This window comes from Prionailurus viverrinus, chromosome C2 (genome assembly GCF_022837055.1).
Source record: "Prionailurus viverrinus isolate Anna chromosome C2, UM_Priviv_1.0, whole genome shotgun sequence".
Taxonomy (NCBI): Eukaryota; Metazoa; Chordata; class Mammalia; order Carnivora; family Felidae; genus Prionailurus; species Prionailurus viverrinus.
The window spans coordinates 92,417,245-92,432,168 of record NC_062569.1 but is presented as its reverse complement, the minus strand read 5'-3'; the positions used below and the strand labels follow the sequence as shown (position 1 = coordinate 92,432,168).

General features: G+C 36.2%; 1 protein-coding gene across 6 annotated transcripts in view; it reads right to left on the bottom strand.

Annotated features, from left to right (window-relative positions):
* Positions 1 to 323: 323 nt before the first annotated feature.
* The window catches only part of POLQ (DNA polymerase theta), a 118,603-nt gene continuing 104,002 nt past the window's right edge, over positions 324 to 14,924 (bottom strand). For 3 of the 6 annotated variants that reach the window (XM_047876046.1, XM_047876047.1, XM_047876049.1), the window contains 4 exons: positions 14,187 to 14,311; positions 4,934 to 5,087; positions 2,048 to 2,163; positions 324 to 1,330 (listed from right to left, as the gene is read on the bottom strand). In XM_047876046.1, coding sequence (XP_047732002.1) covers positions 1,217 to 1,330; positions 2,048 to 2,163; positions 4,934 to 5,087; positions 14,187 to 14,311 — 509 coding nt within the window. In that variant the 3' untranslated portion in view covers positions 324 to 1,216. Of the gene's footprint in view, positions 1,331 to 2,047; positions 2,164 to 4,933; positions 5,088 to 14,171; positions 14,312 to 14,924 lie in introns of those variants that run through there. The other 3 variants (XR_007155816.1, XM_047876048.1, XM_047876050.1) reach the window with 3 other exon arrangements.

Sequence of the window (14,924 nt, the reverse complement as noted above, 5' to 3'; positions counted from 1 at the left end):
GTTGAACAAACTCAACAATGCAAATCCTAGAATAAATACTAGGAACACAGGTTTCAGATACTCTTAGATGAAACACAATTTTAAAAACTGAGAGGCACCTGGGTTGCTCAGCTGGTTAAGCATCTGACTTTGGCTCAGGTCCTGATCTCACAGTTCGTGAGTTCAAGCCCTGAGTTGAGCTCTGTGCTGACATTCAGAGCCTGGAGCCTGCTTCAGATTCTGTGTTTCCCTCTCTCTCTGTCCCTCCCCCTGCTTGCCCTCTGTCTTTCAAAAATACATAAACATTAAAAAATTTTTTTGAATTAAAAATAAAACTACCGATATAAAGTTTCTTATAAATTCATTTTATTTCAACAGCAAAAAAGTCAGTTATACACCTCTGACTGATTATAAAAGATAATGTCTTCAGCATGGGTATTCTCACCATGCCACAAACACAGAAAGAGGCAGTAAGAGATGGATACAGGGGTGTCTTCTTTCTCTGGAAGTATTATATTAAACTGTAGTACAAACATCTGATTTTACAGAACAGGATGCCTCTTGAAGAGGTGTAGCTTATTTTATAATACCTAAGTATTGCAAACACATTCATTGAATGAACTGAGGAAGGAAAAGGAAGAAGAAACACCATTTCATGAAAATCCATTCCTAGACTGCACCCATATCGAGTCTACCTCTTTATAGAGTTCAGAATTTATTAGCCAATGCTGTGTAGAAATACAGCTCCACTAGTCTTAAGTTGATATTGGAGAAAAATCACCAGAATGCCTAAGCATGGGGGTATATAAGAAACCAAATCCCTATCTGCCAATGGTTCCTGCTGCTGTCTATATCACAAGTGTCTGCATCCTAGACAGAGCTGAAAATGCCCCAGAGACAGCGGTCATTGAGCCATCAAGCTCAACCAGACAGATGAGGACCCAAAGTGCTAAGTGCATGTTTCAGTCATGTGTTCTGAACCTGATTAGAGCCACACAGAACTATAAAAGGCAACTTCATACATTCTCTTTGAGAATAAATATAATTGTTAAACTTGGTATTTTGCCTCAAAAAAGTTTTTTTTATGCTATAGAGAATAAACTCTGATATACATTTTGAAACTCTCACTAAAATTACTATCCCAAGTCCATCAAGATTTGAGAGTTGGTTTTCCTGAAATAGGTGAAAGGGTAAGTTGTACCTACACCAGGCTTCCCCAGAGGACTTAGCCATACAATTACACATCAAAGTCCTTCAGCTCTCCCCAGCTCGCACCTATTTTCACTTTCACTTTCAGTTTCACAGAAAGTTTTATGGCATTTTCCATTTCATTCTTGACAATCTGAGCTACCTACAAAGAAAAAAAAAAAAAAAACCAAAAAGAGGTTAACAAACTCTTCTCCCAATCAAAGAATGTTTCCCAACCCACCCACTGAGGCGATAAGCCAGACTAGAGCTCTTTACCTCATGGTGCTTAAAACTCAAAATCCAAAAAGAGCCAGCCATCCCAAACTGGTCTGCATTGAAGAGCAGGGCTCTACCAGTTTCTTTGGGAATGCTAAGTTTTTAAACCCTCATGGCAGAGCTCCAAACTCTCATCTAACTTCTCCCAAAGAAAAACAGCCCTGCATCAAAAGTTTCTTTTAAAAGGAGTATGAAGGGCACCTGGTGGCTCAGTCAGTTGAGCATCTGACTCTTGATTTCAGCTCAGGTCATGGTTCCAGGGTCGTGGGATGGATCCCTGAGTCGAGCTCGGCGTTAAGCATGGAGCTTGCTTAAGATTCATTCTCTCTCTCCCTCCCTCTCTCTCTCCCTCTTCACCCCTGCTCCTCTCCCCCTCTCACACACATACTCTCTCTCAAATTAAATAAATAAAAATAAAAATAAATAGGAGTATGAAACCGAGCACTCTTAGCTCTTTCTCAGCCCTTTAGGACTCAACATTTATATAGCTATATATATAGTCCCATCCTGGGACTAAGGAAGGATTCCAGAAATCTCATGCATCTTAACCTGATATACAGCGTCTTAGCATTCTATGAAATGGACACAAACAGTGCAAAAATACCTGAACAACATCCTCTTCTGCCACTTCATATAAGAGCTCATCATGGAGTTGAAGGATGAAGAAGCCTCCTCTGATTGGACAGAACATCCCTTGCAGTTTTCTTTTTGGTAACAATCCTGTGCCACGAAGAAAGGGATAAAACTGATCAGCGTGTCACTGTACCATAAAAGAATCGTTTTTTAGGGATTTTGAGAAACTCTGGGAATTTTTAATCAAGAGATTAAAACACATGAGATTTAGAACTACTAGGAAAATATCTACTTGCTGACTGCTGACCTATCAGGTAAACTCAAATCTCCATCAACTTCCTCCCATAAAGGAGGAATCTAACAGTCAGTAAATGGAGTTTGAAGAACTCTGCTCCAAATGCCATCTAATTTATTTCTTATAAAACAACCTACATCTTCACTTTCCATGGCACCCTCACTACCAACTCTGGTAATAGCACCAGAGTAGTATGGGCCCTGATCCATGCTCCAGGAAAGTGAACTGGTATTGTCATTAGGCAGTGTATTATAAGAAGAACATTTGCTGCCACATTTTTATGGCCAGAAGTGTCACTGTGGTAGAACTGGTGCTTTCCCAACTGGACCAAACACTGTAGACAAGTAATTCTAAACCTAGGGTTCAGATGAGGACTTCAGAGACTGTATGAATCCCTTGAAGTTATATGTAAGAGTCTATACCTGTACATTTTTCTGTGGAGATGATCTTTCAGTAGACTCTCAAAAGAACCTGTAACTCCACTATATCAGACTCAGTTACTATTTCCTAACAAGCTGAGCCTGGTGGTACAAATAATGTCCCAGTGATCACTAAGATAAGGTCCCACAATAATACCTTTAGAGTAACTGCCTTTAATCATTTGCCCATAGCTCACAGCAGTCCTTCCTTTCTGCCACCCCAATTTCCTACTGATCCTTCTAGGCAGCACAAACACTATCTTCCTCATATCTCGTGCTTCTCTCAGAGAGGATTCTTTAGCTGTCACTGTCTGCAGCCCAAGTTTTCTCACAGGTGGCTCTTAGAGGGTAAGAGAACAAAGGTAGATGAGGCTGTGGCAAGATGCTTCCATATCAGGGCTGCAAGGCTGTGCATCTAACTGAAATCTGCTCTGTCCCACTGGGCCCACTTATCTCACATCACTGGTTGTCAGGATGCTTTTCTGCTTTCCAGTCACCATACCTTCCTTCTCTTGATTTCTCCTAGTTATTTGGCTTCTGACTCTGAATGCTACGATCTCCCTGTTCCTGGTGTAGTCTGCTTCCTCAGGTTCAGCTCCCTTTGATCCCACTAACCTACCACTACTTTTAACCCAGCATGGCATCAGGATGTATCCTCAGGGACATACCCACATTGCTTTCCACCCACTCTAAAGGCTGTTGTTCTTGTCTATATCCTCATTCAGATACTGCATCACTCTGCTGTGAAGAGTTACAGAAATATTTCAGTCAGGAATCATATCTTCCCTTCTTTTCTTTAGATTTTAAATGTAAAGAGGTTGATAACTTTTACTCCCAAATCCTCTAAAGCACATAGTACAGTGTTATTCCCTAAGTAAGTTTGATCATATATTCTCTCTATAAAGATAGAGAGAATGTGTGTGTGGTGTGTGTGTGCAGTATGTGTGCACATTGACTCCCACACACAAAATGTTGAACGAGTAGCCTTAGATATATGAGGGAGAGAGAAGACAATAAAATTAACAATCCGCATTTGGTGGGCAAGTCTTTATGTATTTTTTGTATGTAGAAATGAACATCTTTATTATCTGTGTAACTGACTATATTATTCTCTATAACATATTTATATGTCTCTCCTAGAAACAGCAAATTCCATCCTCAACAGCTGATCTCACATTTTCTGCCCCATCTCCAATAGAACTGATTCTTCTCCTTTATGCCCAAAACCTTAACTTCTTCCCAGGAAAATTTAAAACTTGGCTGCAGTCATGGTTTGGTAATCTCAATCACACTGAAATGGTATTTAAAGCAAAAGTATGGACATGGGACAAACAGAGAAAGGAATCTACTTGTTAGAACAAGAAATAATCTATCCAAGCAACAAGGAGAGAACTTAGTAAAATAAGAACAAGAAGAGACAACAATACTGGCAAAGAAATGTTGTGATAAGGAAGTCAGCTCAGAATATATTCCCAGACTTGAGAGAGAACATGGAAGGTAATGAATTGGAAAATCAACACATTCTTAAGGTGTTATCTAAGGACAAGAGGATCCCTAAGACACCTTCAAAGTATCTGTAAAGCCAAAATTATTTTCATAATAACACTCAGGTTATTTTCCTTTTCCAGCCTCCTTCTCTCATAAGTACAACAAAAGGACCAGTTATCCTGGATTTACCACTAAAAGTCCCATATCCTAGGAAACCCATTGGTCTCCCACAAACTGGGACATTATCACCCAAGACTATAGAGGGTTTTCCAGAGGTTACAGGGCAGGTGAGATTGCAACAAATCCAAATGTCTGAATCCAATGCAGAAATCCAAATGTCTTCTCTTAAGCCAGACATCAAAGAGACTTGCAGAAACGTAAATATCACCAATTTTCTTTTGTTCTAAAACATGTAGTTGTTTCTATGAAAATATATTACTTATGCTAACATGTAGTGAGTTTATTATTTGTTATTATTTTTAAACATTAATATATGTTTTTGAATTCCCTGTTTATATTTCTAATATGGTAAATATTACTATATATAACCTACATAAAGTTCTTTGGGACCCTTAGTAATTCTAAGAGTGTAAAAACATCATGAGATCAAAATATATGAAAAATGCTGAGAATTAATATATAAAAATACTTCCCTTTGTCTTTTCTGATACCGTTAATCTTAATATTACAGCAGGGTCCTCGTTTGTGAACAAACCTGTTCTGTCGCTTTGGAGCATACCCTCCCGATGACCATGGGATTTGAAGGTTGAGTGCAAGGTCTCTAATTGCTTCTGAATGTTAACTGTGGCTATTTTGACGATATCAGCTGCTGAACCTTGGACTGTTGTGTTGATGGCCTGACGCTCAGCCTATGAAAAACAGTAACAATAACAGGTGCTCCATTAGATATACCAACATTGTTTCATACCTGCTTTTAGTGTCCACAGATCAGTGCTCACATCTGTAACCAGACTGGAAATCTAGACCAAGATGTGACCCAAGACATCAACTATTAAACTGCATCTTAAGAATAGCAACTAGAATGATCCAGGGCTCTAGATTCTGGGCTATCGTCCCCATGAGAACAGACTAAACAGAAGAAGGTCAGATGGCTTCAGTTTAGAAATCTTCAACACTCAGAATCAAAAACTGCATTACACTTAAAATGTATTTAGCAACTCAAAATTATTTTATAAACATATATCATCAATGTTCTAGCTGTTCATTCTAAAAGAACTATTCCTTGAAAAGTAACTCCTCTTAATCTTAAACAGATATAAGTAGAATACATTCTTTGTGATGTGAGTTAGAATGTTCCAAGCACATTCCCCATATCAGTGGTTTGTTGGTCCTATGTAGGGTTTGGCCCCAGCAGGTCAGGAGCCCTCTGGTATGAATCAGAGCTTTTTAATGAGCTGCTGGAGCTAATCATTAGCTGCTAGTAAAAATGCAGACCCTAGATTCCTAGATATGAAGTTAGAACTTACCCAAAACTCTTGCTACCACAGCTGCTAAAAGTGATGATCCTAAGGCAGCAGGGATGGACATCTGGTTTAATATCCAAAGTAGAACCTATCCATGAATACCATGCCTACTGTCCCAAAAGGTCTCAGAAAGTGGGAAGGGTCTACACACTGGATGGATCTATGTAACTTGAGATGTATTCTCTAGTTCCCTGTTACCTGGACTACAACCAACTCCTAGTATAGTAAATACCTATTAAAGAGATAGACTTTTTTTTTTAATGTTTATTCATTTTTGAGAGAGAGCATGAGTAGGGGAGGGCCAGACAGAGGGGGCAACAGAGGATCTGAAGCAGGTTCTGAGCTGACAGCAGCAAGACCAATTCAGGGCTTGACCTCATGAGCCACGAGATCATGACCTGAGCCGAAATCAGATGCTCAACCAATTGAGCCACCCAGGTGTCCCTAAACATTTTTTTAAATTATTTTTTCATCAGATGCTGACAAATCCACTCTAAACCCATTCAGTTGTCATTGCTTTAAGAATGATTAAATTTCAGAGTTCTACTGACTCCTCTCCTCTGTGTAGTGGACTGTGTTATTGTTGCTATTACTTGCTGCCCCACCCAATGCCATATAATTTCAAGTGTTGTTCACTCTAAACTGTTGACCTTGATTTATTTTGCTGAATGAAATGTGACTAAAATTGACATAAGCCCCATCTAAGGAGTTTTAAGAGCTACCCAACATTGTCACACACACAAAAAAAGGCTTATCCCAGAGACTTTTCCTTCATTCTGAATTCCAGAATGAAGAAAATATGGAGTAAAGCCACAGTCAACCAAGAGCTTAAGTCTAGCGTGAATTAAAAATAAAGCTTCTTATTATAAGACATTGAAATTTTTGGGTGGTTTTTACTGTGACATAAGCAAGCATAAAAATAAAACTAAGATATATAATTCACTCCCATGATATTATACTTCCCTGACTCTCTTCTAAAATAAAAAAAAAAACTTGGCAGTCTTCGGCTTTGTGTCTTAACAATCTCAGTCCCCTCATGACCAAGGTTTTCTCATGTACATAAAAAATATAGGTTTCTGGTAATAGGAGATTAGTCCATTAGGACAAACCCTCCCACTGATAACAACCAGAAAAGCTGTATGGAGAACACCTCTTTGAATCAGATGATCAAAAAGGAAATGAAAAATTATAGAACCTAGAGAGCTAAGAGAGAAAGAAAACCATGGCGTTGGAGGCCACCATTTCTCTCAGGGACATCAACAGTTTCCAGAAGTGGCAGCTGAAAGAATCTTTGAGCAGAGCTTAATGGTTTTGAGGGGTCTGGGTAACAAACAAGGGTCATGAAGTAGGAGGGCTAGTAAACCATCAACTTGCCACTTCAAAACTAACACCCTAAGAAAAAGATAAATTAGAAATAGTCTGGTCTTAACATCCTTGCTTCAAATCATTTCTATTCCTGAAATTAGATCAAAGTAACCCTATATTGTTGGTCATTCTAATCTCCTGCCAAAAGCAAATATAAATCTTCTGAATAAAGGTAACATTATCATACAAGCTTCAAATTATACCCACAGTCATTCATAAACAACATTTGACACTCAATAAAAAGTCACCAGGACAAAAAGGAGTTGAGGCAATATAACTATTTTTGTAGAAAACTAAGAAAAACAAAGGGCAATAGGAACAGACTACAGGGATATAAGTTCAAGACTTTAATTATACTATAAACTATTATCAAATTTATTAGACTATAAAGCAAAGTAAAATATATTCAAGAAAATAAAAGATGAAATTGAATATTTCAGCAAAAAGTCAAATACCATAAAATAAGAGCAGAATGGAAACTCTATAACTGAAAAATAAAAATAACAGAACTTACTACAGCTTTGAAGTATTATCTTGAAATCTGGGATTGTGATACTTCCAGCTTGGTTCTTCTTTTGCAAGATTGCTTTAGCTATGTGGGGTCTTTTGTGGTTCCACACAAATTTTAGGATTATTTAGATCTGTGAAAAATGCTGTTAATATTTTGACAGGGATTGCATTGATCTGTAGATTGCTTTGAGTCGTATGGACATTTTAACAATATCTGTTCTTACAATCCATGAGCATGAAATATCTTTCCATTTGTTTGTGTCATCTTCAATTTCTTTCATCAACATTTTATAATTTTCAGAGTAAAGGTCTTTCATCTCCTTGGTTTAGTTTATTTTTAGGTATTTTATTATTTTTAGTGTAGTTGTAAATGGGATTATTTCCTTAATTTCTCTTTGTGTTACTTCATTGTTAGTGTATTGAAATGCAACAGATTGCTGTAAATTAGTTTTGTATCTTGTGACTTCACTGAATTCATTTAACAGTTCCAGTACTTTTTTGGTAGAGTCTTTATAGTTTTCTATATACAGTATCATGTGATCTGCAAATAAGTTTTACTTCTTCCTTACCAATTTGGATGACTTTTATTTCTTTTTCTTGTCTGATTGCTGTGGCTAAGACTTCTAGTACTATGTTGAATAAAAGCGGTGAGAGTGGGCATCCTTGTTTTGTTCCTAATCTTAGAGGAAAAGTTCTCAGTTTTTCACCATTGAGTATGATGCTAGCTGTGGGTTTTTTCCACATATGGCTTTTATTATGCTGAGGTAAGTTCCCTCTAAATCCACTTTGTTGACAGTTTTTATTATGAATTGATGTTGCATTTTGTCAAAAAGACAAGAACAAGCATTGCTGAGAATGTGGAGAAAAAGGAATCCTCATGCACTGTTGGTGGGAATGCAAAATAGTGCAGCCACTGTGGAAAAGAGTATGGAGATGCCTCAAAACAACTAAAAATTGAACTACCATATAATCCAGTAATTCCACTACTGGGTATTTACCAAATGAAAACAAAAACACTAATTCAAAAAGATGTATGGACCCTTATGTTTATTGCAGGATTATTTACAATAGCCGACATATGGAAGCAATCCAAGTGTCCATCCATAGTTGAATGGATAAAGAAGATGTGGTAATGTATACAATAGAATATCACTTAGCCATAAAAAAGAAGAATGAAATCTTGCCATTTGCAACAACATAGATGGACCTAGAGGGTATAATACAACGTGAAATAAGTGAATCAGAGAAAGACAAATACTGTATGATTTTACCCATATGTGGAATTTAAGAAACAAAACAAAGAAAAATCAGAACAAACTGGTGATTGCCGGGGGGCGGAGGGGAGGGTGTGAGGATGAAATACATAAAGGGGATTAAGAGTACACTTAGGTTGATGAGCACTGAGAAATGCATAGAATTGTTGAATCATTATATCATACACCTGAGACTAATATAATACTATGTATTAATTATACTCCAACTAAAAAAAAAAAAATCAATCTGAGCCAGGAAAAAAAAAAAAACAGAACTTAAAGCACTTAAATAGTACCTTCCCTGTAGTTGGGTGTGTGTGTATGGAAGGGTGGGGGGAGGGGGATGGTATTGATGTGGAGGGAGGATAAAGAAGCCTTATGGAGTTGTGGAAAAGTTCTATATCACTTTGAATAGAAAAGCTTAATAGTTGGGTTCAATAGCAAATTGAAAATCAGTAAATTGAAAGATAAGTTTGAAGAAAAATCCAGAATTTAGCATGATGAAATATAAACATGGAAAGAGCCAAACAGAGGAGATGAAACATGAGGAATTTTTAAAAAAGGTTTAAAATTTTTATAATAGGAGTCCCAGAAAGAGAGGAGAGAATGTAATGAAGCAATAATTAAAGAAGAAATGACTAAAAATCTTCTAAAATCAACAAAAGATATCAAGCCACAGATTGAAAAAGTCCTAACACTCTTAATGGATCGATCAAACACACATATCCACAGAGAAACACGTAAATTAAAAACACACACGCAATTTAGGTTTATCACAGAAAATCTACTGTAAACCAGACAGAAAGAAAAATATTGTACGGAAATCAACCTAGAGAAGAAAGGCATATTACATCAAAGACAGTTAGACCAAGGCTGAGCAAATTACAGCCTGCAGGCCAAATGTGGCCTAGCTTCTATTTCTGTAAATAAAGTTTTATTGGAATACAACCACACAGTCACCCATTTATGTATTGTCTATGACTGTATTTGCACTACAAGAGCAGAAGTGAGCAGGTATGACAGAACCTCTATGCCCTGCATGCAAATATATAAGGGAGCTTACTTTATCTGACAAAGGCACTAATAAACCTAAAGGAAAGTTCTACATAGCAGTGAATGTTTAAAATTCCCCTCTGAGATCAGAAAAGAGGTAAAGATGCTCACTATCACTACTTGTATTCAACACTGTCCTGGCTTATAAGTCAAACAAAAGTAATAAAAGGAACAAAGTTTAGAAAAGTAGTTATAAAAACTACTTTGCAGATAATAATTGGGAAGATAGAGTTTCTAAAAGTATCTACAGATAAATTATTAGAATTAGTAATTACAATATTTGCAAGGCTTCTAGATAAAAGAACAACAATAAAAACAACTATTTCTATGTACCAGCAACAAAGGCTTAGAAAATGTAAAAAAGGAAGGAAAAGAGCAAAAATAGATACAACTTGCAACAGCATCAAAAAGTTTCAAATACCTAGATAAATCTAATTCCCCAAAATTATACATTGAGAGAATTTAAAAACTACAGACCTAAATAAATGGACAGATATATCATGTTCATGGGCTGGAAAACTGAAGTGTATAAATATATCCATCAATCTCATCTTGATCTATGAACTCGAGGCAATCTCAAAAAAATGCCAACAGGATTTTGTGTTTATATAGAAATTTACAAGCTGCTTGTGCAAGTTATATGGAAATGCAGAGAACCAAGAAAAGGCAAAGCTGCATCATTAAGACGGTGTGGCACTGTCCAAAGGATGAACAAATACAACAGACAAAAATAATGTGTCCAAAACCAGACACCACCATATATAGAAATTTCATTTGTGGCAAAGGTGGCACTGAAGAACAGTAGGGGGAAAGCTCCGTTTTTCCAATAAATAGTTAGGGACAACTGTATATCCTTGAGGTGAGGGGAGATGGAAGACCTTGACCCTCAGTCTCTCATAATACATCAAAACCAATTTCTGGTTGATTGTAGATATAAATGTATATGGCAAAACCAAAAATTCCTAGCAAAAATTATCTTGACTTTTGGCTAGTGAAAGCTTTCTTAAACAGATCAAGGAAAGCACTATAATAATATAAAAGACTGATAAGTCCATGTAACCAAAGGGCTCATATGTGGAATATATAAAGGACTCTCATAAATCAGTTAAAAGAGAGACAACTCAAAACAAATAAACAAACAAAGACAAAAGATTTAAACAGACCCTCCACAAAAGAAGACATCCAAATAGCCATAAACAAAAAAGGAGCTAAACATCATTAGTCATCAGAAAAAGGCAAATTGAAAGCACAATGAGGTACCATTACACAGTTACCAGAATAGCTAAAAGTAAAAAGACCAATGATATCAACCAAGGCAAGAATGTAGATAAACAGAGCTGGTGGCAACGTTAATGGGGATAACTGCTCTGTAAAACTGTTAGGCAGTATATACTAAAGTATAAATGTGTTTAATCTATGACTCACCAGTTCCACTCTAAAAGTAATGAAATTAGGTACATATGTTCACCAAAAGACATATGTGAGAATGTTCATAGCAGCTTTATTAATGATAGGCAAAACCTGGAAAGAGTCCAAATGTCTGCCAATGGAGAAATGAAATGTTAGAATGGATAAACTGTTGGTATGTTTCTACTATATCAGCTAAATAAAGACATCAACTATAGCTGCACATGAAACTCATGAATCTCACAGACCTATATTTGAATGAAAAAAGTCAGATCCAAGAGTACATATGGTACAATTGCATTTAAATAAAAATCAAGTTCATACAAATCTAACCTGTAGTTTTATGTGTGTGCTGGGGTGGGAGGTGGACAGTACTGATTTGGAGGGAATAAAGAAGCCTTCTAGGGTGTTGGAAAAGTTCCATATCATGACAGGACGGTGGTTATATGGGTATAAACATGTAAAACTTTACATGTTAAGATTTGTACCCTTTACTACACATGTTATTTCTCAATTAAAATTTAAAGGCTAATCCAAATTATTACCCTCTCCTCATCTAAAGTTACTAGTAAGAATGAAAAGGCAAGATACAGTGTAGAAGAGACTATTTTCCCAACATGTAATCAATATGTCTTTCCTACATATAAGAAAAAGACAACTCAACAACAACAAAAAAAAAAAAATGAAAAAGAAGACTTGAAAAACCACTTTTCCAAGAAAGAATTAAGTAATGGCTAATAAATATTTGTTAAGTTACTTACCTCATTAGTATTCAAGGAAATGCAAAGTAAAACTACAAGATACTACCTTAAACACAACAGAATAGCTAAAATTATATCACCTTAATAGCAAATGTTGGCAAGAACACAGAGCAGTGAGAACTTGCACACACTTATGAAAGGAGGACAGATTGCTGCAACCACCATCAAAACCAATTTGGCTTTATCTACTAAAGTTGAAGATAAGCAGCAATTCTAAGACTAGTTCTTTACCAAACATAAATGGAAAAATATGTGCACCAAGAACCTTGGACAAGAATTTTCAAATCAGCAATATCCATAATAACTCCAAACTGGAAACCTAAATTCCCATCAATGGAAAAATGGATAAACTGTGGTATAATCATAAAGATACTATCATAAAGTAAAACAGCTACCTTTATGTAAGACGACATGAATGACTCGCCTATGCAGTTTTCAGTGAAAGAAGCTATAGGCAGAAGAATACATACATATGATGCACATAGAGGTCAAAAATATATAAAACTATAGGGCTAGATTATGATAGTGATTATTTCTGGGAGGCAGTGGGTAGTGAGTAGGAGTCATCAAGGGACCTTCTAAGGTGCTGACAATATTCTATTTCACTTGAGTGGTAGTTACACAGGTGTAGTTCTGTGATAATTTACTAAAATTTACATTTGTTTCCTGCACTTTCTCTATGTATATTTTTCAATACAATAAAATTTTCAACAAAAAGTGAAGCCAAACCAAAGCAAACCAAAAATTAAATCTGGTTATATCTATTCGTAATTCTGAGCGTTGGAATTTTCTTTTTTCTCAGCAACAACATAATGAATCAGAACTTTAACTCCTAAGGATTTGGCATGTAAAGTCTTACCCTCACATCTTTAGGTACAAAAATATTAGTTTTCAAAAACTTGTATGGTTGATTTACATCAATAAATCTATCCGCCATTTTTAATCATGTAAATCCCAAGAAATATAACTCCTGTTAGATCAAGTCTAAAATTTTCAGCCTGCTATTAAAGCCTTCCACTAGCTGGCTCCCTCTGACCAGTAGAAAATTATCTACTCCTAAGGGACAACTCATTTAGAGAGATGGTAAAAGCCTGATAAATATTTGATGTCTGGGTATATGGTAGGCTACAGAGTGAAGAAGTAACAAAAAGCCATCTATTCTTCCACGGTCCTTAAGAACATTAGTGCTCTGAAGGTTTCTAGCTCCAGACAGAAGTCTAGCACTGTGGGGGGGGGGGGGTGGGTGGGTATTTTCATTACATACAATGTATAGTGGGCACTGACATGCAGAAGTATTGGAGAAGATAAAATATAACCAGCTGAAATAGGAAGATGTGGACTATAATAGAAATTTAAATGTTCAGATGCATAGAATACTTCTGTGGGTCCCAAAGATTTCAGAGACTTTAAATCATAATTTTAGTAAATACCATCAATAAATATTTTAAATGGTGTTAAAAATAGCCTTTTTCAATATTTTGAATATCCTAATAACTTTGGGTGAGCCAGTGTTATTAAAATAAATAAACAAGGGGAGCCTGGGTGGCTCAATCGGTTAAGTGTCTAACTTAATTTCTGCTCAGGGCATGATGGGGCTTCCCGCTAGGCATGGAACCTGCTTAAGATTCAATCTCTCCCTCTCCCTCTGCCTCTTCACTGCATGTGTACATGTGTGCTACCACTCTCTCTCTCTCTCTCAAAAAAATAAAAAAATAAACAAATAGAATGAGCCAAAAATGAATGAACCACAATTTAATGATGGGCTAATCTGGAAAAATCGGAAACTTTGTGTGATATGACAAATTGGTATACAATATCTGAAACAAAGAACAATTAGCAAATGTAAGAATTACATTTATAATTTATTATCAAAACTAAAAAAATAACTGGCTTACTGAAACAGAACGTCTTTAAAGTATTTGAAGTCTTATTAAGTGAACTCATATTTACATTGGTCTGTAAGGACTACATTCAGCAAATACTGGCATGTGCCATTATTTCAAAGTCCTTAGTGAAACAGAAGATCCAATTAATAGGCTACTCATTCCTAAAAGGAAATAGCAGTGTTTAGTCTTGGTTGAAAAGTATATGTCATTAAAATATTAAGTTAAAAATCCAGAGAAATCTCAACATACGTGAGCTTTATGATAAGGGTTGTTGTCGTTGATTCCTGGTAAATATCTACGTCTTCCCAAAATGGTCTGAACAAATCCATCTCTTTTACAATTCTTCACTGTCTCTCTCATGAAATGATTAATCCCTACAAAGAAAATACAAAAATAATTATAACCAAAGTCCATTCTTAATCTCATTCACTAGCTTCAATATAATGAAATATACCAAAACCCCACCATGATTCTTAACACTATATCACATGATCAAATCTTTGCATATAAACTTTCATTCACTTTTTGTAGACTCAGAAAGTTAGGAACAAAATGACTTTAGAACTCACATAATCAAGAAACCCAAAGCAGGAGGCATCACAATCCCAGATTTCAAGCTATACTACAAAGCTGTAATCATCAAGACAATATGGTACTGGAACAAGAACAGACACTCAGATCAATGGAACAGAATAGAGAACCCAGCAATGGACTCACAAACGTATTGCCAACTAATCTTTGACAAAGCAGGAAAGAATATCCAATGGAATAAAGACAGTCTCTTCAGCAGGTGGTGCTGGGAAAACTGGACAGCGACATGCAGAATGATCCTGGACCACTTTCTTAAACCAGACAAAAAAATAAACTCAAAATGGATGTAAGACCTAAATGTAAAACAGGAAGCCATCAAAATCCTCAAGGAGAAATCAGGCAAAAACCTCTTTGATCTTGGCCACAGCAACTTCTTACTCAACATGTCTCCAGAGG